The 27,275-nt window shown below is 30.5% G+C and overlaps 2 protein-coding genes across 2 annotated transcripts; both read right to left on the bottom strand.

The window, feature by feature from the left end:
• Positions 1-6,247: 6,247 nt before the first annotated feature.
• Positions 6,248-8,378, bottom strand: LOC133669485 (NAC domain-containing protein 87-like). The gene is made up of 3 exons (XM_062089648.1): positions 7,940-8,378; positions 7,521-7,801; positions 6,248-7,294 (listed from the first exon to the last, which is right to left on the bottom strand). The coding sequence occupies exons 1-3, from the start codon at positions 8,124-8,126 to the stop codon at positions 6,593-6,595; spliced, it is 1,170 nt and encodes a 389-aa protein (XP_061945632.1). The 5' UTR covers positions 8,127-8,378; the 3' UTR covers positions 6,248-6,592.
• Positions 8,379-21,495: 13,117 nt separating this feature from the next.
• LOC133670237 (ricin B-like lectin R40G3) lies at positions 21,496-27,275 on the bottom strand. The gene is given in 6 exon segments (XM_062090756.1): positions 21,496-21,793; positions 22,005-22,141; positions 22,143-22,238; positions 25,736-25,858; positions 26,363-26,409; positions 26,412-27,275. Coding segments are annotated over 6 exon segments (909 nt in total). The 5' UTR covers positions 26,905-27,275; the 3' UTR covers positions 21,496-21,780.

Below are 27,275 nucleotides of genomic sequence, written 5' to 3'. Positions count from 1 at the left end.
TGTCGTTTTCATGTACTTATAAAAAGCACTAGATTTTCCTTTCAAAGATAAACTATTCATGTCAAGATCAATATATTCACGAAGAATTTTACTCTTTATATCTTATCATTTCAAGAAAGAAAACACTCCTTTTATCTGATTAGAGCATCCCCGAAGACCACAATTGCAAGCAATGTGTATATATCCAAACAAGTATTTGTTGAAAGAACGAGAGATATTTAGGCGGATAAAAAGAAAAGAGCAGTGATAATTACACCCTTGGAAATTTCGGAGTCCATACCTAACCAAAAATAAAATAAGGGATTTCATTAATTCTCAAGGGAATGATTTTGTACTTTGATTTCACAAATAGGTATCAAAACGAATGGTCAAGTTATGGAATCTGGGCACACCAATACAGGTCACTTTGAACGAGGATGATGTGTTCCCACCTGGAAACTCCATTGGAGATGGAGGAAATCAGATGACATCGACTTGCCTGATGGAGTTGGGGCCATACTCTTGAAAACTCATCCATCATTCATTGATTCTGTATATTTCATGTGACTTGAGTTGATTCATTTGAAGGTTGAAGAGGGCTGATCCCTTTTTATTTTTATTTAATTATTATTAGAGTCCAAATCTGATGATATATAGTTTAGGGAGTAATATTTGCATGGGCATGAACAGATCTTGATTTTAAATCTGGCCGATAATATTTTTTGATTAGGAGGTTTTCCTAATATGTTTTTCAAAAACATGCTGGGAGTTTTGTTTTTTTCCAAACTCTTAAATAGTTTTTATAATTTTATAACATCTCAAAAAAGCTATTGTAATTTATCATTTGTATAATTTATTTTGTTTTTCATTAGTTCCTTCCCTTTGAAAAGCAGCGTGGGATTTGCTAGGAAAACTTCATGTCAAGGTAACCTTAGGCTATAAGGCATCACGGGAGACTTTTCCTTCTTGCTTTTCAAGAGATGTTCAAACCCAGAAGCAGTAAAAGTAAAGGGTCAGGTCACTTTTATGTTAACTACAACGATGAATCATCACAATGCGCACTCAAGGAAATATTTTTGTTAATTGTGCAGGTGAAGGTATATTGATTTTTCTTATCCAATGTCTCATACAAATTAATTAATACAACTATATAAATGGAATATTATATGAGATTCAAATATTGATTTATTACAGATTTCATCTCTTTTGTTAGAGCATAGCTATTAGTAAATTTCCCTCAATTGTCTAATTTTCTAGTATTGAATAGGATCCACATTTTATCTTACAGTGCACCTGCAGACTCATGATCAAAAATATTTTCTTTCAAGATTCGTCGATGTTCATCCATTCAAATAGAACTTGTACGAACTTGCTCATCATGAATCCATAGGCTCAAGCATATGGATATCGCATGGCCTTTATATAAGTTCTCCATTTTTTAGTCGGCTCGCCAATGGACTAGCTAAGCTCCCATACCAATTTCTTCACAATCAGGTAAAGTAACTTGCCAATTAAAAACTATGACTCCAATATGTAATATTAAAATGATATCAAAACGTTAAAAAATTAATTTTAAAATAAAAATAAAAAAGAGCTGCTGGGCAAATTGCCATTTTACATTCAAGTACAACTTTCAAGATACAGTTACCTCTGGTTTTTGGTCAAACGGGACAAGATCGTGAGAGGATGGCTTGGGGTGTGATGACAACGCTAAATCCAAAATCGGATTGCCATTCCAACTTCCAATTACTTGAAAAGCTGATGTTGAAATGATTAACAATGTCCTTTTCCACCAGTTTGATATCATTTTTTCAATGACTTGGAGGGGTTAGATGCTATTAATCTGTTCTTATTGGCGCAGGAGGCGATGCATATCAATTCATACCCTTTTTCAGCATGGTTTTTCATTTCTCATTTCTCTTTCCAATTAATAATATTTCCATTTCAAACATGCAAGAAGTTGAGAGCAAATGTCACTATAAATTACTATCATAGCTCTGTATATTAATTAGACCTTATTATATATACATATATAGGATTAGCAATGTCTTCTAATGGACATTGGTATTTTTTTATTTATTTTCCTTCCTGTTCCTGTTCCTGTTCCTGTTCCTGTTCCTGTTCCTCTTCCTTTGTTATTCTGGTAAAATCGATCAGTGAGATGGCAAGAATCTAGAACAAATTAAAATGAGATAGTAGGAATTAAATAATTCTAGTGCTTTCACTGATAGGGTGACATGTGAAATCCACCTAAAGTATATACTTTAACCTTTCATGCAACAACTCCCTGTACATTTTCAAGCAGTTGATAACAGATTAGGTTTAAATGTTGCCCAGAAAGTCAATGTTACGTGAAATTTCCCATCATTCCCTAAGATGGCTCCTTCTGAATAATAATTGATATTCATGTCAGATGATATGGCTCTATGTATTTATTTACACCATGCATGTGGTTCGGAGAAGACGCTTGCATCAAGAGAGACTGCATCGATCCAAAACATGCCTGCCATCAAAATTCTCCCTACTCTCTAGCTACATTCTCACTTCGCATTATTATTTTCTCTCTAGTCGAAAGTTCTGTGTTGGTTTTGAAACTTCCAAACGTGAACTTGGATAAAGTTACAAATGATGATGCAGACTAACATAGCTAGTGGTGATATTTATATTGATTAGGAGCTCAGGATCCAAGAGACTTCTTATAGGCTAGCTAGGTATGGCCTCTTCACTTAAAAAACGTCTTTTTAGGACAAAACTTATTACGAGACAATCAACTCGAGGTGAGGAAATATATTTCTTCTAAAAGTGCTAATCACTTAACAAACATGAGCATATATCCAGATAGATTTTTTATTTGGATTAATCTGTTGTCCTTAATCTTCTTGGGATGTGCTTCTGCACTTGTTTTTGGTTCTGCCATGTCCTGGCTTTGTTTATTGCTCACAAAAAAGAGGAAAAAAAAAAAACCACGAGCCAATATGTTTTGGCTGTCAAACTTCTTAATTAATGATACCACGAGCAATTTGCATTTGATAGGAAAGTCAAGGGTTTAAGATGCTTTATTATGACTATCTTACCCTTTAATTGATGTCTTTTCATGACAACCCACCACGAAATTATTAATTTAAGATGGAGCATACCTCTTGAGAGGACTTAATTAGTCGTGTAATTAATATGGTCATGTATTCTTGATATTAATTAAGAACTTGGTTATATATTTGCTAGAATCTAATTTACAAAGGAAAAAAACTTCTTCATCGATCGTCTCGACTTTTAATTTGAGTGGAAAAGTTATTTCTAACTAAACATATTTATAATTAAGGGAAATAATGTAAATTTAAGCTGTAAAATAAGATCATACCAAGCAAAATCTAATTATGATCTAAAATTAACTACATCGATCTCTCTAAATCCTAATTGTTCATTAATTTGTTCTTACAATTTACTCGAAGGGATACGCGGTTTATAGCACTATCGATAGAGATCGTTGAAAAGCAACATTTTAATTTCGGGTCGGTGGGTCTAATGTTACCACCGGCAATTTCCATAAAGTCTCACGACTAATAATTTTCCCATCCTATTTATTCTTCTTGGAGACGGTGGCCAGCTAGATGGGGAGAAGAAGAGAGATCAAGTCTTATGGTTTTCGTCATCTTAATTAGAACAAACATGTTTAACGTTTGTGAGTGTGCGATGCAAGAAATCAAAATTATATTCCACCGTAGTCCTAGCTAGCTGCGGGTTAAATATTGCCAGGTCTTGTGATCCTGCCATGTAATTCATTGCAAGTAAATCTCCATGCATGTGAAACATCAACCGACAATACAAGAACAAAAGCATATGCATGTATATGCAGTACTGCCCAAGTAGAAATACCGATTAATTAAATCGGTCCATCTCCCGGTGATATTCAGGTGGTAAATTCAAGATTAAAAATGAAATAATTAATGACAGTCACGAGACGAGCTAAGCTAGCTGATTACCTTCAAATTAAGCTAGAAAAAGGAATGTTCGTTTTCTCAGGCGACAGCGAGGGTTTCTTCCTTTTTCCTGGTGTGCGAAAACGCGTAGTAGAATCTTGATTGGTTGGTCTCCAGCCTCCAGCCTCCATGTTATCATGCAACAAATAAGGATCTAATATATATATATATTATCTGCTCTCTGTGTATAGCTTGTATTGCTTACATTCTAATTACTTGAAATTAAATACCTGCTATTTAGCTAGATTCCCTTTCACTACTAGCTACAAAAAGATTTGGACCAAGTAACCCAGTTAAATTTCCTGCAAGTCTGTGACCTATAACAAAAGCTTTGCTTAGAATAGAAAGGAAGCGGGATGGGTTATTTTTTCTTTTTCTTTTTCTTTTTCTTTTTCGGATGACTGCCAAGTTCTAGCTTAGCTGATCTCTTCTCTTTCAATACCCGATTCAACTCTTTCTCTCTGGCTTCTCTCTCTTATGTTTCTGTTTTCTGTTATCTCCTTTCTGAAAACAACAACTTCATTAAAAAGAGAGTAAAATTCAAGTGACCTAGCTAGCTGCCCCCACTTTATGCACCTTGACTGGAAAAATGTTTCTATCAAAAAGATTGTTATTTGAAAAAATGAGGACTACAGATAACAAAGATCCTGGTTACAGTTCTGCTTGCTGGGATACGTTTATGGTTAAGTGTGTACCGGATTATCTTTCACAAATCAAGCACAATCAAGGTTATATATATGTAATGCTTTCGTTTTTTTTTTCTAATATTATTAATTGTTTTATTAAAAAAAAAATAATCAAATTGTAGGAAACGAAAGAGTGGAATCCAACCTTCAATATACAGTGTCTTTGCGTGCTCTCACGTGTGAACCAGACACAAGTAATAATTTATGTGAGACCAAATTTAATAAGAAAACTTGATCGTGCATGATACGACTACTTTCAAGTATTTCCAAGTTTTATATATATATATATATATATATATAAAAGACGATGATGACTTGAAACTACACGATGATCTTAATTGTGAAAAAAATCAATTTAATTTAAAAGTTTAAATTATTAAATGAGATTTAAAATATAATTTATATTATTTTTTAATACATCCTTTAATAAAAGTTTTTTTATTTAAAACTTGTACAGGTTTATATAATTTTGTGATTAATTTTTATCAAATAAATAAGGATGATAAGATTTAAATTCATAATTGTTTGGTCATTAAAATTCTGATACCATATAAAAAAACAATTTCAACCTAAAAATTTAAGTTATTAAATGAAATTTTAACATATAATTATTTATATCATTCCTTTAACATTACTAGCATAATGTTGCTTGGAATAATAGATGAATGCTAATTTTGGCTCGAGAGAAATTACAACTTGCTTAAGAAACCAAGCTAATAAGGTTGATAATGCCATCACCATGTTTTTAATTCAAAAAATCTCACAGAGTGGCACCTTAAGCGTAGATTCAGGGAAGAATTCACGTGATTCTTGAACCTTTTATTCTCAATATATATGAGGTTACATATATCCACTTGTCAATCTCAAATTAATTTAAATTTTATGCACTGCGATTTCTGATGATCCATAGAACAGAAATGACACTTTAATTGCTTGCTAGTTCTCCCTGCATATAACTTGTTGCCTCTTCTTATCGCAAGTGACATGTATCTAGGCCGATTCGGAGAAATCAAACATCAACCTAGCTACCTAGCTAGCGTCAAGTTCTCACAAACCAAAACAAGTAAAACACCATCCTATTTCAAGTTCAAATCCCCTTAACCAAGCTTAGAAAATCAACGCATCGGTCACGCATTTCTCATTAAAGAAACAAATTGATAAGCATTATGTTAACATTTATTTAAGGCTTTAATTAGCTTGTTAATTTCACTATGTAGTCGATGCAGTGTTGAGGAAATGCATTGAATATGGTAGGATACAGTGTTTTTTAAAGGTTGTTTTTGCTTGAAAATATATAAACAAATTTTAAAAAAAAAATTATATTAGTATATCAAAACAATTAAAAACTATGAAATCAAGCCGGATACATTTTTAAAATACAATTTTAAATGCAAAGAAAAAAAAAACTGGGTCTCGATATTTTTGCAATTGCGCGCACGGAATCAAGGATTAGGGTAAAAAGTGCATTTGGAGGCTATATACTCTTTCATTAATTTGCATCGAAAGAGAAAATGCACATTAAAAAAAAAAAAAAACCGAAGATATTCAAATACAGAATAGAAGATAACACGAGAATAAAATTGAACAAAGTATAAACAGAAAAAATGAAGAAAACCCGAAAGAATATTAATGCACTAATATAAAGAAGATGTACATGAAGCTTTTATATATATTCATGGAATCATTCCTTCGGTGTCTACCAATCAAATAAAAATGAAATCCGTAAAAGGATGGACACCATGAACTAATCTATACAAAGTATTTATATCAATCCAAAGAAAAGTTTTCAAACTCTAATCAAGATACGAAACTAGTGGAGAGAAAACTGTTGCAAATTTATGTATCCTGAGGTTTTTCTTCTGTTTTTTTCTGGTTACATATATATATATATATATCCTAAGAATCTATAGAACAAATAAAAAAAGCGAACATATATATTCTCTATAATCTTCAGTAATCCCACATGTAATCTGCAATGGCACCAGCTAATGGATCCTCAAGACTTTCGTAAAACTCATTGTTGCTTCCTATTTCTTGCTTCGATACGACAGAGGATATCTCAGTTGTGGTGTTCACGTCTGTGCTAAGTCCAGTGTCCTGTGAAAGGCTGACCATAGATTGGTTAGATGAGAACTGCTCAACTTTGCACTGTTTCTTCAATTGATTAGATGCTTCTCCATAATTATTTCCTGCAGCTAATGCTCTCAGAAGGGTTTGGCCATTGTTGCCAAAGGTAGAGTTTTGAAAGTTTGGAAATGAATCGGTACTTTTTCCTTGATGCAAGTAAACAGGCATATTGGGATTGGTTTGAAAGGTGTAAAGAGGGTTTGAAGCTGGGGTTTGAAGGTGAAAACTTGAGTTTGGTGTTTGGTAGTTGGTATTTGGAGGTTGAACAAAACCTTGATTGTTGTTGAGCATGCTACTATTGGAGAAGTAATTTCCATCTGAGGATCTTGAAGTCATCATTGCCTTGAACTCATTGTTATCGGCATCGCTGAAGCTGCTAGTGTAATTAGCGGGGTCCATGAGAGGTGGGAGTGAGGAGTGATCCAAGAAATCATCTCCAAAAGAGTTCATTCTTAGGAGATCATGAATTGAAGTTTTCTTCATGCCTGTGCTCTTATGGAAAATCCTACAAACAACCCATTCATCCTGTACAACAGCATAGCAAAAAAAAAAAAAAAAACCATGCTTAATTAGTCCAGATTCTTCATTCACACGAAAGCAAAATATAGAGGGGAAAAAAAAGAAATGAAAAGGCTTTAAAAGGATGTGACAATTATAAGTAACAGCTTAAGCTTTCTTTAATCAAAATCAAGAAAACGAAAATCAAAAGGAAACAAAAAAGGTGGAATTATTTTGTGCATGTGAATCGTACCCTTGCTACTTTGGGGAGGCTGTAGTAGGAGAATTTGCCTTCAAGCCTATATTCATGCATAACCCAATTGGTTTTCTCTCCTTTAGGAGCTCTCCCTCTGTAGAAAACAAGGGTCTTCTTCATTCCAACAAGGCAATTCTTTTCCTTGTGAATTTCCTTATCTTTTCCTGTAGCCTTCCAGTACCCAGATTCAGTCGCACGGTTAGTTCTCATACCAGTTGGATATTTCCTATCTCTTTGGCAAAAGAAATACCATTCATTCTCTCCCATCTTTGCTTTCTCTGTTCAAAACAAGTATTTTCAATAAGAATTCCCAAGAAATTCAGCAAGAAAATAAAAAATAAACAAAAATAAGCAAAGAAAAGAAAAGGGTTTTCTTAATATTGACCCCAAAGAAATAAAGAAAGATCAAAACTTACTCGGCAGATCCCATGGTTCACACTTATTGAGATCAACTTCACCAATAGCAATTGCACAGAAACCACTTTTCATCACCTTCTCTGTAAGGTAATGACTTATGATCTCTTCATCTGTTGGATGGAACCGGAAACCCGCTGGCAGATGAATCTGATCATCTCCTTTGTTAACCACAACAGCTTCTTCCATATCAATAGCTCAACACTGACTAAAAACTTACTTCTTGCAAAGAAACTATATGGATAAATAAACACACAAGACACAATAAACAGACTAGAAAAAGAAAGATCAGGTAGCTAGCTAGCGGGCAAGAGGGGGGGGGGGTTTCTAGTATTCTTTTTCTTGAAAAGAAATTTGAAGAGAAAGAGAGCAGTTAAGAAAGTAGAGCAAAGGTCTTGAAGAGGGCTTAAATAAAGGAGCTTGTAGAGCAAAATATCGCCGTCTAACAAGATCCGTAGGCAGCAAGTAAGCCTTGTTTGAAGTCCTGAGGAAACCACCTCTGGGTTTTTTTTTTTTTTTTTTTTTTTAATGTGTCTCGTGCCGTGCTGTTTTCTTAGCTGGCTACTATATCTACCTGTTTGAAAATTAATGTGAAAAAGGGAAATGGTAAAAGGAGCTTTTATTCTATATATATATAATATTCTGGTGGGGGGACCCATGTAGCCTAGCAATTAGCAATAAATAAATAATAAAACTAAAAAATCCAAGCCCTTTTTATCCTCTTAAAAGTTAAACTACCTAACCATTTGAGAATAATTTCAAGATCCTAATCAATCAGCGTTTTAGCTTCTTAATTTTACCTTGTCGATTTTCAATTAATTTTTTTTTCTTTGCTTAATGGATTAGCTTTGCTAGCGAGCTACTGTTGTTGGGTTGGCTTGGCTTGGCTTCGTGCAGAAGCAGGAAGGATCATTCCCAGCAAATATGCAAAGCATAAGTGGAGGGAATCTAGGGAACTATATAGAACTTAAAAGTCAAAAGATGAAGAAATTAGAAATTTCAAGCTCTCTGAACATTAAATGGGACTTAGCTGGCCTCCTAATTATATTACTCGCATATTTTATTTCAATCTTGTATTGTACATACAAGTTATTTGACGTAAGAGAATTCTGCAAATCTAGCATCTGCATTTACATATTCTTGTTAATTACAAATAGCCTTTTTTTAACCTAATAAACAAACATAATTTTAGGCCCCGAATGTTCTTGTAGTTGTAAAATATTCCTGAAAGATCGTTTTAATATGCTGATGTTAAAATTATTTTTAAAAAATTAATATTATTTTAATATATTTTCAAACAAAAATAACTTTAAAAAACAACTATTCTCACTTACCAACTCTTAGCAGCAAATTGTACATTTTCAACGCAAGATTTAGAAATCTAAACAGATTGCAATTTTCCAGTGGGTAGAAATATATTGAAACAAAATTACCAATTAATTGCAACTTTTCGTATACGGGAATCTTTCAACATTCTTCAATAAGCAATTTATTAGACCCTTAGTCTTTGTAGACATTGTGGGCAATATTTCATGTATATATATGCAGCAATCCGAGAAGAAATTGAGAGCTATTAATTCTAAATGATTTTTCGGAAACTTCCGATACAATACAACATGCGACTATTCCATACACACGCAGACAAGAAAAAATCTCGAAGGTAGAAAATCAAAACAGCTTTTTGATGCTTTAATTGAAAAGGAAGGATGCCGCCAAATATCTCAGAAACGTATTAACTAGAATAGTAATAGCCTGCAATTTGGACCCTCTGCCCACTGTATATTAATTAATCAGCTAGTCAGTTGGAGAAACATTGAATATTAGAAGAAGAAAAAAGACCATCGCCATATCTTCTCTTATCAACCTTAAATTAAAACCCAGTCATATTTATAAATAATAATAATAATAATAATAATATGAAAAGACACATTTGTCCATCAACCATCAAGCGATTTTCAATTAGGGTCTCCAAACAAAAAAAAACTCCCAATTGGATATCTAACATTAATGAGACCCACAATTAAAAATTGAAAAATTCTAAACGAAACGAAACGAAACGAAGGATTAATTGGAGATAAGTTTTTGTTTGGGGATGCAATTGAGAATTAGGTTGTAATTGAGGGACTTAATTAAGTCATCCAATCAAGTCCTTAACAAATATTTTATTAGAATAGCCTGATCGGTTTCGACTGATTCTCAATTTGAAGTTGCTGGTTTAGCAACAGAAAAATATTTTTGATAATTATAATAAAATTAAAAAAAAAACTTATCACATATTAGCCTTGAATACGAGTGAATTCTTACCTAGAAGCATATAAAATATTCATAAATATTGCAACAATCTATGACTTTGATATATATTTCAACACTCACCATCAAATAACAAGGAGACGAATATTGAATAGGATCCACATGGCTCCTAACACCGAGTCAAGCGATAATTATATAATTAATCACTAATTTGATCACTAATAATAGTAGTTGCAAACCCCCCCCCCCCCCCATATATGGAATTGACTAGTGAAAGTTGCTACGAAGCTCTCATAAGAAAAAAAAAGTTATAATTTCCATGAATTTAATTTGCAATATACTATTAATATAAAAATAAAAGCTAAAAACATATATATTAATTTAGCACGTTATTACTCAAATATTCCCACTGTCTTTTATATAAAAGATAATGGGAATATTTGAGTAATAACGTGCTAAATTAATATATATGTTTTTAGCTTTTATTTTTATATTAATAGTATATATATATATATATAATAATCAAATCCCACTAGCTAAAACAAGAGATTTGATGGGAAATACTACTTGTTGATTGACTAGCAATTCCTAAAGCTAGCTAGTGGCTTAGTCATGAGCGAGCCACAAGACACTATACAACACATATGTTTCCAAATCAAAGGCAAAATTAAAAATTAAAAAAAAAAAAAAAAGCATACCGGCGCCGACTAAGAGAAAACCAAGCTCTGCACAACACACGGTTCTAACATCAACTCTTCTTTTTTTTTTCTCTTTTTTTAACTACTTAGCATTTGCGTAGAAATTGGACACAACCTCTCTTTAACAAATCACAAGCTGATTAGCAGAATTAATTAATGGTCATATAGTTACGTGCTAGTATTATCATATTCAAATCGAGGTTTATATACTTCTATATTAAATAAATTATTGTATGATTAGGTGTGGGGGCCAACTAAATCCTTGTTCCACGTGTTGACATTCGGAAGTTGATCATGCTGAGTTGGAAAATTACTTTCCAGCTTACATCATTGCCGATGCGTTCACATTTATTACTTGACCAAATCTTCCCATTTGTATATAATACATATGCATCGTCGACGATGACTTACAGTTGATTCATAGGATAATTTCAGATCAATTTTCCGATACATTTTTCTTGGTTAGATCATGTAAACGCTTTCTTTGTTAAAGTTAAGGGTTTTGTTGATGAAAATCAAGTAATAATAATAAAAAAAATCGGGTCATACTATATATATTTTGTTGCATTTTTAAAGCTATTTTTCAAGTGCTAAAACCCTATATATATATATATATATATATATATATATATATATATATATATATATATATATATATATATATAGTCCAGTACCCAACCAGAGGGACATGTTCAAGATTTTTCCTTGGGTCGTTTGACTTGAAACAAGAACAAAAACCTGGAAGAAAGTTCGAAATTAGCTATATCATGAGAATAGAAGTAAACATTAGTGAGCTGGTATAAGAATTAATACAGATTATTTAAAAGGCACAATGTTTAGAGCAAAAGAAACTAAATAATTTAAAGGCACGTTATCCTGAGTTTTTTGGTACTAAAAATCATAAATTATTACTAATAATTTAATATTGTTTAATGATGTAATAACTTCACTGTCAAATATGTATTAAAAAATTAAGAATATGACAATTATAATTTCTCAAGTTAGATTCTCTAAAACTTTAAGAAATTTAAGATAGAAAAATTATTAAAATATAAGTCTTTTTGTTTATAGTTTTTTTTCTTCTTATTATTATTTCTGAAGAACATAAATTAAAGGAATTATTTTAGAAGTTAAAATTATAAAGTAATTAAATTAAATTTCCATAGTAATCATTATAGAAAATGGAGTAGAGACAATAAATTGTGAAATGGGAATAACACCACCCTTCTTATTGCTTGGACATAAAATGAATGCCTTGTTGCCTGTAAATTAACTTATCTAATTATGGATATGGGGGACAATTTAGTCATTAATTAATTAAAAACTAAATAGGAGAAAGAATGAAATAAAATCATAAAAGAATAGCGTGTGGACCCTACATGGGGCCTTGAAATTCTCTCTATGCATAGCTTAAAACTGTTGACTTTCATGGCAAAAACCAAACTGCGAAGCAAAGTAGGCACAAATTGGGCGACGATTCGTGACGGCATACTACGAGGGTATTGTATTTGGTACTTTAGTGGTTATTTTTTAAAATATTTTTTATTTAAAAAATATATTTTTTATTTTTTAAAATTAATTTTTAATATTAGTATATTAAAATAATATAAAAATTTAAAATAATTAATTTAAAATTTAAAAATAAAAGATAAATTAATTTTTTTCAAAAATATTTTAAAAATACTATATAAGTTTGGATTTGTCTCTGTCGTGGTGCAATTTGATTTGTCCACACATATTGTGATGGAAGGTACGGAAGTATGACCAAACAAGCTGATTTGCCCACACGTGGATATAATCATCCTTAATCTGTTGGCTTCAGTATTGTATTATTAATCCCAGAAAATTTTCTTTTACATATCATTCTATGACCTTTGAAATACAGTAATTGTTTTACTCCTCACTTTATTATTTTTTATTTAAATTTGAGGGAAGATATAGAAAATAATTTTTTTATATAAATTTGTATGATAAATAGTGTGTTTGAAATTTGACAAAGATTTAGTCTACACCTAAAAACTGCCACAGAAAATCTTGATTATTAAAACAAAAATAACTGGATTTATTTATATATTTTATATGTATCTTACATGGTTTTATTTATATGTTTTTCTACTATGCTGACTAAGATCCGTGTTTGAGCTTATGGAAAAAGAGTTAGAAAATACTTTTTAGTGTTTATCCATATCATGAAAAATTAATTAAAAAAATAATTTCTTTATTTTCTAGTCTTTACCTAACAATGAAAAATAATTTATTTTTCAGGAATTCACCTTCTATTTTACTATGCTGACTAAGGTAATGGGTAGGGTCATGAAAAATGAGTTAGAAAACACTTTCTAGTGTTTACCCATATCATGAAAAATGAATTTAAAAAATAATTTATTAGTATTTTATTTTTTTTCAAATTTACTAAAAAAATGAGAACTAAATCTCACAAATAAAAAAGTTGAAGGATGATGAAATTGAGAAAAAAATTAAATTTTATAAATTATTTCAAATAAAATAAATAACAATAAAAATAATAGAGATCAAATCTGATAGATAAAAAAAAAGCTAAAAAGAGGATGATATTATAAAAATTCTAATTTCATAAATTATTTCAAATAAAATAAATAGCTATCAAAAGAATAGGGATCAAATATTATAAATAAAAAATTTCAACTAAGAAAAGGAAAAGAGAAAAACAAATAAAAATAAAAAGAATGAGAATGAGAAACAAAATTGATATAAAAAATCAAATTCTAATGGATGTAATTGAAAAAAACAATTCAAAACAAAATATACAACAATCAAAAGATTGAAGATCAAATTTAATATAATCAACATATAACAAGATTTTTTTTAATTTCTCACAACTTCTAAAAAATATTTTTTATTTAAAATAAAAATAAATACTTTTTCTATAAATCAAACTAAATCAATTATAAATAAATGCTGGTCATATTTCTTTTATTTAAAAAACATAATTTGGTTTTCTTGATATAGATGCCGACTCAGCTCGTTGATTTAGTTACATCACTTCAAGTTTTTTTTTTTCTTTCTTTCTTTCTCGATAGAGATGTAAAGTATGAGATGATGAATGAAGGTCCTCATCTTGACGTTGATGCTTCCTCTACACTTTCCTTTCTATTACTATTTCATTTCCCTTTGGGACATAATCTAACCTAACTTTACGTTTTATCCAACAAAAAAAAACTATACTATATAATTGGTGGTCCAAATGCTAGCTAGCTACATGTTATATTCACCTTAATCTCAGCCATAGAAAACGGTAGCCATGATGTCAGCTACCCTTCTTCACAACTCATAATTCTCATCTATGCCAAAAAAAAAAAAAATCCACATGCTACCATAAATTTAACCCCCAAATATTATCCCCACGTAAATGTAAGTATTTTGATTGTAAGTTAAGTATTTTTTTTATTATTAATTTTTTAAAAATTATTGTTAAAGAATAATATAAGTTATATCCAAGAACCTCATTTAACAGCTTAAGTTATTGAGTTGAGATAGTTTTTTAATATGGTATCAGAGCCTAAAAGACCGAGCGGTCACGATTTCGAATCTTAACATTTCTATTTATTTGATAAAAATTAAACACAAGATAAGGTGGACACGTGCAAGTTTCAAGTCCAAAGGGCCTTCACTTGAGGAGGTGTGTTAGAAAATAATATAAATCATTATATCTTGGGACTTCACCTAACACTTAAGCTATTGTATTGAGATTATTCGAATTTGGTAAATACCTTACTTTTAAAAAAAATATAATAATAATAAAATATGTTATCTAAAAAAAGCATATGAAAGGTAATTATGAAAGAAACATTTCTTTCTATTCCTCAGTTATAATCAATTAAAACAAATGCTTTATTTATAAATACAATAAAGTCAAACATATCCTTTATTAGATATATTGTCCCATATAATTTACAATACCGTAACTTTCTCAAATGGAAAGTTTTGTTTTATATAGATAGAGATATAAAGTGTACATCGATCTTGCCTATATAGATGTGGACCTTCGATAACTGTTGAAACCACCTACAAGCTTCGCTATATATTTTTTTTTAAAAGGAAATAATTCATATTTAACAAAACCATTTATTTGCAGAGACCATTAGTGAACTTACATTCACTTATTCTAATTAGCCATTACTGTATCAATTTTTGCGCTATGTTACATATCAAATTATTTTTTATAACATAAAAAAATATTAAGGTGTAATTAATGTGTTTTTAGTAGGAAAAAAAATCTAAAATTATATAGGCATTTAGCAAATAATTTTTTTTTTCAAACCAATTCTTAATCAACCCAATATTGAATGATGAAATTGAAAAAAAATCAACTAAAAAAATAAGTTGAGTCGACCCAGGTAAACCTTCTAATCCTGGGTTATGAGATTGAAATAACCTCATAAAAAGTAAATCAAAACAAATTATGAAGTTCAACTCACAATCAACCCAATGTTGAAGGATGACATTAAAAAAAAAACACAAAAAACTACCCACATCAACCAGACAAATTAGTGACCTGGGTCGTGAAACCAGGATAACCTCCTAAAATGCAAATTGAAACAAATTATTAAGCATAATTTCCAGTGAGCCCACTACTAAAAGATGAGATTGAAAAAAATGAACTAGAATTAAAAGAGAAAAAAATACAAGTCAACTAGCTTAACCCTTGACCCAAGTTTTAAGATCGTAATAACCCTATAGAAAATAAATAAAAAATTATTATGAAGATCAATTCTCTATCAACCTAATGCTAAAGGATTAAATTGAAAATAAAATCACATAAAAAAGGATAAAAACAATGACCCGAGTCAATCCGGGTTAATTTATCAAACTCGAGTGAGGGGACCAAGATAACTCCATAAAAAACAATCGAAAAAAATTTAAAAGTCCAATTCTCAATCAACCTAAATTTTTAGGATGAAATTAAAAAAAAAATTAAAAAAAAAATTATGAGTTAACTTGTCTAACACACAAAACTCGCGATCTAAGTTATGTGATCATGATAACCTTATGGAAAGAAAATAAAAAAATAATTATGATTATGAAACCTAACTCTCAATCAACTTAATGTTGAAAGATGAAGTTGAGAAAAAAATAAATATAAAAAACAGGAAAAAAAAACTCAAGTCAACATGACTAACCCATAAAACTCGCGATCCGGGTCGTAAGACCGGGATAACTCTATAGAAAGTAAATCAAAACAAATTATGAAGTCTAACACCAAGTAAACTTAATGTTAGAGGAAGAGATTGAAAGAAAAAATAAAGTTGAAAACAAAAATAAAGTTATGTAAATTTTTAATTTTTTAGAACTAAAATGTAAAATACCTTGGCATTTCACTATTAACTAGTATAGTGAAATGCCAATGAGTTTTAGCATATTATTAGTTATTTGATATGTGATTCGTTGTTGGTTGAATAATATTTTTTGAAAAATTCAAATGTGTTTTTTTTTACAATAAAAATCTGAATTATAAATAAAAAAACCTACGCATGCATTTAATTAAATAAATAAAAAACTATTTGTGCCAATAAATATATATAAAAATATTAACACGTCTATTCAACTCGTTTAACTGCATGTTGAATAATATATTTTGAAAAACAAATATGCAAACTTTTCAAATGTGGTTTTTTACATAAAAAATTATAAATCAAAAGGCCTATGCATGTATTTAATTAAATAAATCAAAAACCATATGTGCCAATAAACATAAAAAACAAAAATGTTAACATTTCTATTTAACTTGCCTAGCTACAGGATGGAAAACAAATTCTAATGCAAATGAATTAATGTGTAGGTGTTATTAATATCTTTTTTACAGTGAGTAAAAAATATTATAATTTTCAGTCAAAAAATATATATTCTCATATTAATTTTCAAAAACCAAAGTTAAATCCAAAATTATTTTTAACGTAATAGAGAAATGGAATAATATTGCAATTGCTACATTAAAATACCATTTCTTTAGTCTTTATATAATAATTTTTCAAAAGAAAAGATGTAAAGGAAAAAAATTTAAAAACAAATTACAAAAAATGAAGATAAAAACAAAACAAAATGGTATAAATAGACCAAGTGTAAAGTGATAAGTATTCAAAATGTAAAGAATAAAAAAATAATGTTTTTCAAAAACAAGTAAAGAAAAAGTGGAAAAACTAAAAATATATTAAAAAAAATAAAGATAAGAAAAAAAAGGTGATGAATATGCCAAGTGTAAAATGAAAAATAAAATCAAGTATAAAGAGAAAAAACAATATTATAAGAAAAACTTGTCTTATAAAAAAAATAAAAATTACATATTTACCACCGATACAGTACATGTTACACTGAAAAAATTAGAGAAAATTTTGTGTTTTTTTTAGTATATACTAGTAATTTGACCTGCGCTTCACCGCTGGTCAGATAATATTTTTTGCAAAAAATAAATAAATATGAAAGCTTTTCAAATGTGTTTTTTTACAACAAAAATCCTAATTATAAATAAAAAAAATTCATATGCATGAATTTAATTAAATAAATTGAGAATCATCCATGCCAATAAATGCAAAATAAAAATGTTAACACATTTATTTGACTCACTTGGCTGCATGTCAAATAAAGTTTTTACAACACAAATGAATTAATATATAGTTGTTATTAACAGTTTTTTGACAGCGAGTAAAAAAATATAACTATAAATAAAAAAGATCGATGTTTACATATAATAAAATACAATGAAAATCATATATATTAATAAAAATAGAAAAGTAGGACAATTTGCTTGCTACATGAAAATACCTTTTTCTTAGTTTTTGTATAATAATTTTAAAAATAAAAAGTGTGAAGAAAAGAAAAATAAAAATAAAAGAATCATAAAAGAATGAAGATAAGAACAAAAAGAATATTATAAATAAAACATATGATATATATTCAAAGTGTAAAGAATAAAAAACAATTCTTTAAAAAATGTAAAGAAAAAAATGAAAAAATGAAAAAAATATTAATAAATAATTCAAGTATAAAATGATAAAAATATCAAGTATAAAAAAAATATAAGAAAAACTTGCTTTCTAAAAAGAATTAAAAAAAATAAAAACTAAAAAATACGCTACAGTAAAGAAATTAGAAAAAATTCCAATTGTATAATTTCTACGGTAAAAAACCATCCTTCTAGTATATAATATATAGTAATAATATATATTACTGTAAAGGCAGCAGCAGCACTATAATGCAATGTTGTTTCGCGGGCTGAGACAGTTGGCTCCTATGGAGGCAAGTGGGAATGAACAACCCAGATGGACCTCAGTGGACTTTTCAAGGCCACGCAAACCTTCAGAAAATATTATATTTTATAATCTAATTAATTATAATTAGTAGCTAATCTTAATTCTTAAGTGAGGTTTAGATTAATTGAAAAGTCAATATACTTGACTTTTTCTTTTTGGTTTGGCAGGCTTCAGAGGACTTTTCTAGGCCACTTCTACACATGTTATAAGAACAGTGTACAAATTTTCAAGTAGTTTTGTGTGTATCCATTGGAGGTATTATATAATACCATAACTATCAAATTAACGAAAGCATAAAATAATTATCAATAATTAGATTTATGAGATTCCCTAACTTGTATTCTCACCCTTACAAAAATATAATAATATTTTAATCACTAAACCAACACTTTATTGGTCGAGATTCACTTATTTAATGTATAAGATACTCGTCCAATAGTTGGATTTTTATTTATATATGAATTCTATAATATTCTTGTATGGTCTATACCAAGAAATATATTGTGCTAAAAAACTACATTGATCTAATATGATGGTCACTAGAGGTTTACATGGTCGTTAACTTCAGGGCCCGTGAGATTAATCGAAGTGCACACAAACTGACTTGGATACCCAAGTTAATAATAATAAAAAAAAACTACATTGATATAATGATAAATCATCTTATAAAAATAAATTTAAAACAACTTAATCGGTGGTGTAGGTTGTCCATGAATACAAAAAGTCATCTCATAATGAAATACATTTAATTATGCATAGTAAATATGTAAACATGATAAAAGCTCGCTACTATTTTGGTTGGACACATTCAAAGAACATGAGGGTTAATTAATAAAATGAGTAATTAATACAATCAAAAGGTTAAGTTTAAGACTTTTGTCTTTTTGTTTTTTTGTGAAGGAGAAACATTTTTATTCATAAAAAAACATATATAATAAAATAAATTAGGCTATCCCTTTTATATGATGAAACCAACAAGAACAGTATTTTGTATTCTAAATTATAAGGATAATAATATTTTGTATTATAAATCTATTGTAAAAATTACAGCGTGTACTTAGCACTACTAATATAGAGGTGAATATCTGAATAGGTAAATTTTATCAACTAGATGAGAAAAAAATAATTGTTATTATGAGGATTTTGAGGTGTCGAGAAAATATTATATTGCTTGGCTAATTCTCGGTCAGGAAAAAAAATTAATTTTATTAATTTAAAATAATTAGAACTTAACTTAAAGTTTAAAGAAATGATCAATTCTTTTTTTTTTACCAGCATCAAGGATTGATTTTCGTGGTATGGTGAAAGTTTATGTTTCTTTTTTTTCATTTTGCCTCTCAATATCTTTTTCTTTTTTAATTTTATTCATTTATATTAGTTTTATTTGAGATTGACTTGGCAATTTATTTATTATTTTTTATTTTTATTTTTCATTAATATTTGATTTGATGGGGATTAAGTGTTCGAGATTTATTTTATTTTATTTTATTTTTTATAGATTTATAACGCTTTTATTTAATTTTTGCTTCATTATCTAATAATATCAAAGAGACTTTTTAAAAATACCGAGATGATATTTTTTTTTATAATATTGACAAATATTTATTTTTGATTTGATCATTATTTTTTATATTTAATTCAATTTATTTATTATTGTTGTTATTTTTAATTATATTAATTATTAAATTAACAAAATTTATCGAACCCAATTGAGTCAATATAAAATCTTGAATTTTTCTTGATCATGTAAAAATACTAGCATCTTCCGGATATCTTTTCTTACATTGTAAAACATTTTAGATCATCCGTTCTACTATTCTCGCCATGTTTAGAAAGAAAAATGAACTTCATTCAATTTTTTTTAACAACTATTGAAACAAAGATTGCCCTTTTTTATTCCCCAACAAATAACTTCTTTGTTTTCTAGCGAGTTTTTTTATTTTTTCAAATTTAAAGATTGAAAAATGAATAAATTAAAATGTTTGACCCAAATGAAAATTCTAAAAAATTGAAGGTTGATGACTCATTTTCTCAGTGTTTTACTTTTTGGTTCTTTTACTTTAAATCTTGCCTTTATACTGCAATTATGTTCATAGAATTAAGGCCACAAAATTAAAAAAGAAAAAAAATGAAAATGAACTGGTGGGTGCTTCAGTTGGGTAACAACGGATAAGGTTTTTTTATTCTGAAATGCTATCCATTTACATTAAAGCCACTATAAGCGTGTTTGAGAGTATAGTTATGGTTATTTTTTAAAGTGTTTTTTATTCAGAAATATATTAAAATAATATTTTTTTATTTTTTAAAAAATTATTTTTAACATCAGCATATTAAAATGATCCAAAAATATAAAAAATATTAATTTAAAATAAAAATAAATTAAATTTTTTAAAAATGTTTTTGAAATAAAAAATAAATTTTCTTGTTGTGAATACTGGAAAGCTAGCCCTACTACATTTGAGGTGGATTTAAGCTAGGCCTGAATTTATAAGCCCATTAATATGCTGTTTGATTGCCTGAACATCCAGATGTGATATTCTCAATGCCGACAGCCTCATGATGGTTTTTAACTTCTATGTTCTTAAGAAATTTCGGTGGTGAACCTTCAAACAGTAATAGAGAAATGCTAAACATGGTGATTAGCAAGGCAGGTTTGCATAATCACACTTTGTCAACCACATTTAAGGATTAGATAAATCACGTCATTCTTGAATCATTACTCTGTTTAGCATCTCTTTGCATCATTTTCGTTCTTGAGATAACAATCAAACCCCATTGTAATAAACACTTGTGCTCATAGAAATGCTGCTGGAACTTGAGCTTCACAGAAGACAAGTCATTTTTCATCTAGAACCCTAATTTCATCCAGTGAAGGATCATCGATGTTTAATTTCAGACAATGATATTCGATTTAATCTCAAGTGTTGATCGAGGAACAAGTTCTTGTGAACTCTCGTGTGTAAGATCTTTAATGCTACTTCTCACTCCAGTGTCAGAAAAGTCATTAGATGCCCAGATACCAAGTTGGTCAGAATTAGCAACTCTAATTGCGACCCCTTATCCCCAGGCCAAGATCGATTTGTTTTATGTATTCAACTATGTTCTTCAAAGTTGTGATGCTAAAAGTTATCGTGTATTGGTTTAGCCCACATCTCTGTCGGTCTATTTCTCCCCAGCACCTCCACAAGTCTATAGAGCATATGAATGTTTATCCTAGAAGTACTGAGTAATTGTGATATATGAAATTGAAGACACAGATCCTTCAATAATGAAATTTAGAGGACGTGATTGTCTTTATATACCTTGATCTTAAAGAGAGATGAATGTGCAAAACACGTCGAGGGAACTCCAAAAGAGTATACAGCACCAAGAACATGCATGTAAAGCATTATGGGCAGAAGGTTCATCAGTACAAATTCTGCAATGTATGTTTCAAACTGATCAAGGATAATGAAGGCTAAACATAGGTCGAAGAGTTTGATGCACAAGTTTCTCACACCAAGAAGCATACAACACAAAACGTTCCCAAAAGGAACAAAAAACAAATTCTCCTGAGAAATTATTCATGGTTCCGCAGATACAATATAGCTTCAAGAAATGGCAACACCATCACGCATATTTCCTGCATTTATAATGATCAACAGCAAGAACATCAGTACAAGTATAAAGGCATTTAGGATTTCTTATATTAATCCTGGACTTCTTTTTCATCAAATGAAATTCTTGGATTTGTGCTTTTTTATGATGTTTTGCTTGACAAAAAGCAAAGAGATGGTAAAATTAGATAGGAATTTTAGAATCTTGTGTTTTGTTTGTTCAGAAACTTACAGTACCGAGTTGGGATGATCTTCCATCGTTGGTTATCTCCTTTGTTCCATTTCCAGAGAACAATAGAGGTGCCATCATGGACACCACCAGATTTCTTATCACCGTGAAAAGCATCTACATTAAGATGGGTATTGTTAACCAACCATCCTTACAGCTCTGAAACCATCACCCATGTCCTTGCTTTCAGTCCATAGGATAGACTCATCAAGAACATCTGGATTGTACGGAATCAGCTGCACCTGCAGAAATATTTTTTTTGGGACAAGAAACATTTCTTAAGGTATACCATTTGCGGCTCAGGAGGAAAAAAGAAAAGGAATAGGCTATCATGAGGACTTCCACTCAACTATCAAAGTGCTCAATCATTATCACTCAACTTATGTCACAGAAAGCAGGGACATGCCATACTTCGCTATAGGGTATGGCCACACAGCATTACACCCTAAATAAATATTTTGAGGTCAAATTATAATTTATTTCAGCAACAATCTTACATGAAAACTCTAAAAGGAGAAGGTTTGTTTGTCAAAATACACGAGAAAAAATCAAGTTCAAGCTGGTTTGAAAAATTGCAATGGTATTGCGCTTAAATTTTTCTTTATGGTACCATGGTACACCTGTATGCATGCCTGCAAGTTGACTGCTTGCATACAACAATCAAGTGATACACGATAAGAGTTGCCTATTGGAAGCCTTAAATGATATCTGGGTGGATTAAGGAGAGGAGCAACAAAGCCATTGACACTAGTTTGCAACCAGTTCTAGATTTGTGGCCTACTCATTGGTATCAATTCTGTGTTTACACCCACAGCCCCCACAATAGAGTCTGTTCCAGCTGTGAAATGTGAGGAAGCATGCAGGTTTTCTCTCGAGAAAAAGAAAAGGGCATCTCGGTAATGAATGGGGAGGGGGGGGATTTGAAGGTTTGCGGCATAAAAAAAAAAACAAAACAAACAAACAATCATGCTCCACATGTTTTGAATTATCTGCAGGAGAAATATATGAAGATATTCTACTCTGCTGTTCAATCCAATCTTTACCACGTCTTCTTTTTGTGATACATATCACCAAAACAGGCATCTGGACCTTAAAGAGGATATAACAAATCGGATCATTTATATGGTCATGAACAACAGTGGGAAGCAATGTATCTGATATCACAACTGAAATTGACTGAAACTGTCGCTGGAATACCATATCCAGTTACTGTCTTATAGGCAATGCCAAGACTTTTATAAGCAAAGAAAATCATCAACCTCTTGGTTTATAAAGAAGACAGTTTTGGATAATTGTAATAAATCATTACAAGAAACTCTAATTATGAAAAACTTTTTAGTCCCGAATTACCTTGATCAACTTGAAAAGCCACTTTTACAATGCTGTATCAAGCATGTAAGAGAACACTCTTCTTTTTTAAAATTTTTCAATATACTAAAAGGACTCAGTGTAATTGTTACTATTTATCTAGACATAAAACATTGTGGATTGATGCAATATAATGATAGAGCTATCCTTGCCACATAGAGTTACAAAGACTGCAAGGAGGGTTGTCTTTTTATTGGAATGCATTTGATATTGAAGGGATAGTTGAGGAGAAAATGACCGGTTCTAATTTTGATGGGGGCTGCAAACACCTAGTGCTGGGGCTGCCAAGCCCTGGGCGCTAGGGTTAAACCCGCACTTCTGGCTATAGACCTAGGCGCGCGGGTCTGCACACCTTAGGCACGCAGACCCAAGCACTCGGGGGTCTACAGACCTGCGTGCCTGAGGTCTGCTGACCCGCACCTAGGGTTTGCAAAGCCCCCCAAGGGTTGCAAGCCCACGTACGCTGCAGACCCGCGCGCCTTTGGATAATAATATTATTATTTTTATTATAGTTAATATTATTAATATAATAATTAATAAATTTTAAAAGATATTATTAATATTGAAAAACAATCATAAATTTGATTTGAAGGGTAAAATTATAAATTATTATTATTATTATTATTAAATTTTAAAAAAAAATTATTACTATCAAAGAAAAACCATAGATTTAATTTAAAGGGTAAAATTAAAAATCATCATCATTATCATCATCATCATCATCATCATCATCATTAATAAATTTGAAAAACATATTATTGATATAGAAGAAAAACCATAAATTTGATTTGAAGGGATTAAAAACTATTAGAACTTAGGTCAGATGAGTTTAATAATAATAATATTATTATGTTCATTAATATTATTAAATTTGAAATAAATATTATAACTATAAAAAGAAATATAGAATTGATTTGAAGAATAAAATCAATTATTATTATTATTATTATTATTGACTTGGGTTTGACGTCATGACCAAAAACACGAGGATCAGGTTTCTGGACCCAAGGTTAACAGGTTTGACGTCTAGGCCTCAGGTTTATGGATCTGGGGTGTAGACCTAGGGTTATAGGGTCACATGAGGACCCGAGACTCTTGGGTCCGAGGTCAGAACCTAAGGCTAATGAGTCCACTATTTGGACCTGGGGCTCTTAGGTCCAATATTCAGACCCACGGCTAATGACTCCGACGTCTAGACCCATGGCTAATGGCTTTGACTTAATTCTCTGGGGTTCGGCGTCAGGACCCAATGTTCTTGGGTCTGTCTTCCGGACTCATAGCTAATAGGTTTGTGTAGGACTCAATTCTCTTAGGTCAGGCTTCAGGATCCAAGATTCTTGGGTCTGTCATCCGGACTCACGGCTAATAAGTTCGCGTAGGACCTAATTCTCTTAGGTCAGGCTTCAGGACCCAAGATTCTTGGGTCTGTCATCCGGACTCACAGCTAATAAGTTCGCGTAGGACCTATAACTCACGGCTTCAGGATCTATGGTTCTGAGATTTTAGGTTTCTAAATATAATTATTATTATTATTATTATTATTATTATTATTATTAAAAATACTATTATTTGTATTATAAGTATTATGATTTTTATTATAGTTAAAATTATTAATATAATAATTATTAAATTTGAAAAAAATATTATTAATATTAAAAAAACAAAAATACATTTCATTTGAAGGGTAAAATTAAAAATTATCATCATCATCATCATCACCATTAATAAATTAAAAAAAACTATTATTACTATCAAAGAAAAATCATAATTTTTTTTAAAGATTAGAAAATATAAAAATTTAGACAAACAAGTTAAATATTATTATTAATATTATAAATATTATTATTAGATTTGATATCACAGTCAGATTTAACATTTTTGAATTCAATGTTGTAGCAAGACCCAACATTTTTGAATCGTAAATTTTTTTATATTTTTTATAAAAATAAAAAGTATGTCCATGGTGTAGGGTGGGCCACTGACCAGTGGATAGCTATTTTGACTTAATATGAAGAGAATATATTTATATATATGCTCAATTAGAATATATCAAAGGAAAACTTGAACTTGTAAAGTTCAAGTTTTCCACAATCGCTCTTGGTTTTAAATTTTGTTGATATGTTTTATGAAAATAAAAGGTATGGTCGCGGTGTGGCCAGGGTGGGCCTGTATAGCTATTTTGACTCCATATGAAGGGAATATATTTATATATATGCTCAATTAGAATCTATCAAAGGAAAACTTGAACTTGTAAAGTTCAAGTTTTCCACAATCGAATGTCAAGTCCATGAGACATGAAAAATGAAAAGTTGCGTGCAAAACATAGAAGAATAAACTTTCAACAAGTTCATGATCTCAGAGAATTTCTTACAGGGTGTGCCTCTCCAATGGAATGCTTCATGGCCTGACCAGTGGCCTTATTAACCAAAGCGAAGGCAGGGCATCCCTCTGAATCCTTCACTCTTGTGCTGTACTTTTCATCTTTATACCAGTTCTACAGCAACAACCAGCTAGATCAAGCACACAGCTACAAAGATGTAAAACTCCAGGAAAAAAAAAAAAACACTACAGCAATAATATTAAGGGTGTTTGAGATTGTGGTTTCATACAATTTTTTCCGTAATCTCAAACAAGCAAAAATCAATTAATCAGAAAATGAAAGGTCAACATATAGATCATATGATTGAAAACATTAAGAAAATACCAAGGAAATGGACGAAAACTGTGATCTTTTTTGCTTATGGAATCTGAATTACAAAACAATGATCAGATCAAATAAATGTTCATGACAGTTGCAACCTAACCAACCAAAACAAAAACCCACATAAAAAGACAACCCAGATTAAAATGATGTAAACTTTAAGAAAAAGAAAAGAGAGAGAAAAACCCCTTAGAAAATTTGAAAACAAAAGGGTGCACAAGAAAGTTAAAAAACATTTAAAAGTCAAATTGAGTTTGAGATCATATATAATTGAAAGGAGCTATGAGTTTTCCATACTTGGAACTCATCAGAAGGATTTGATGGAGCAAGAATCACTTTCCCACCCTAATTGTGAGGTGAAACTCAGGCTGAGCTTTGCTGTAAACCTTAAAGCTAGGTTTATTATAAAGGTCAAGCCCAGAAGCAGCGCCAGGCTGGTGATTGAAAGATGGCATGTGAGGCCTAAAAGAATGACGGGCTTCAGTTTGTTCATGAGAAACATGAGTCACTTGTGTTGGTGCAGGTGGATAATCAAGAGAAGGGTCAACTCCTTGATGATGAGATGTGTCAAAGACCTGAGTTTCTTGAATTGAGGTTGGTGGTGGAGGAGGTGAATAGTTAGTTTCATTAAAATATGGTCTTGGTGGTTGTGGAGATTCTTGATAATAGTGTGAGTAGGGTCGTGGTGGTGGTGCAAATTCATTCTCTCTGTAGACTAGGTGTGGTGGTGTTTGGTCGAAGGATGGTGGTGGTGGTGGGTAATGTTCTCTTCTCTCTTCTTCTTCATCATTTCTTCGGTGGTGATGAGTTTGAGGGTAGTAGCCGCGAGGGAATTCCATGGTTGTTTCCGGTGATATTGATCAATGTGGGGAAGGGAAGGGTTGATGAGGAGAAATAGAGTTGTGTTTTAAAATAAATAATAATATAGTTCGATCTCCAACTAATTAGAGTAGCTGTTGTTGAAACTTGAGTAGTTTATTCAATGAGCTCCTACGAAACCTGCACCAAATGGCAGCTTCTCTTCCATCAAATCTCATGACAACTCTTCTTTGAAGATAGATACAAAATCGAAGAGCACACAAGAATTTCCGAAGATGAACTTCCCCATCAATTATTTCCTGATATTATTGTGATTTTCATCCATAGAGATTTTTAAATAGCAAAATGCTTGAATGAATTTTGTAAATACAAGGAGTATTTTGAAGAATGT

Source organism: Populus nigra, chromosome 12 (assembly GCF_951802175.1).
Source record: "Populus nigra chromosome 12, ddPopNigr1.1, whole genome shotgun sequence".
Taxonomy (NCBI): Eukaryota; Viridiplantae; Streptophyta; class Magnoliopsida; order Malpighiales; family Salicaceae; genus Populus; species Populus nigra.
Note: the sequence above shows the minus strand (reverse complement) of the source record. Positions and strands in the feature narration are given on the sequence as shown.

Bases quoted from the DNA above. Each gene is read 5' to 3' on its own strand.
- LOC133669485 (XM_062089648.1), bottom strand. From the start codon at position 8,126: ATGGAAGAAGCTGTTGTGGTTAACAAAGGAGATGATCAGATTCATCTG. The intron at 7,802-7,939 runs GTAAGTTTTGAT...TGTTTTGAACAG, and splicing joins TGAACCATGGGATCTGCCGA to AGAAAGCAAAGATGGGAGAG. The intron at 7,295-7,520 runs GTACGATTCACA...GCTGTTGTACAG, and splicing joins GCCTCCCCAAAGTAGCAAGG to GATGAATGGGTTGTTTGTAG.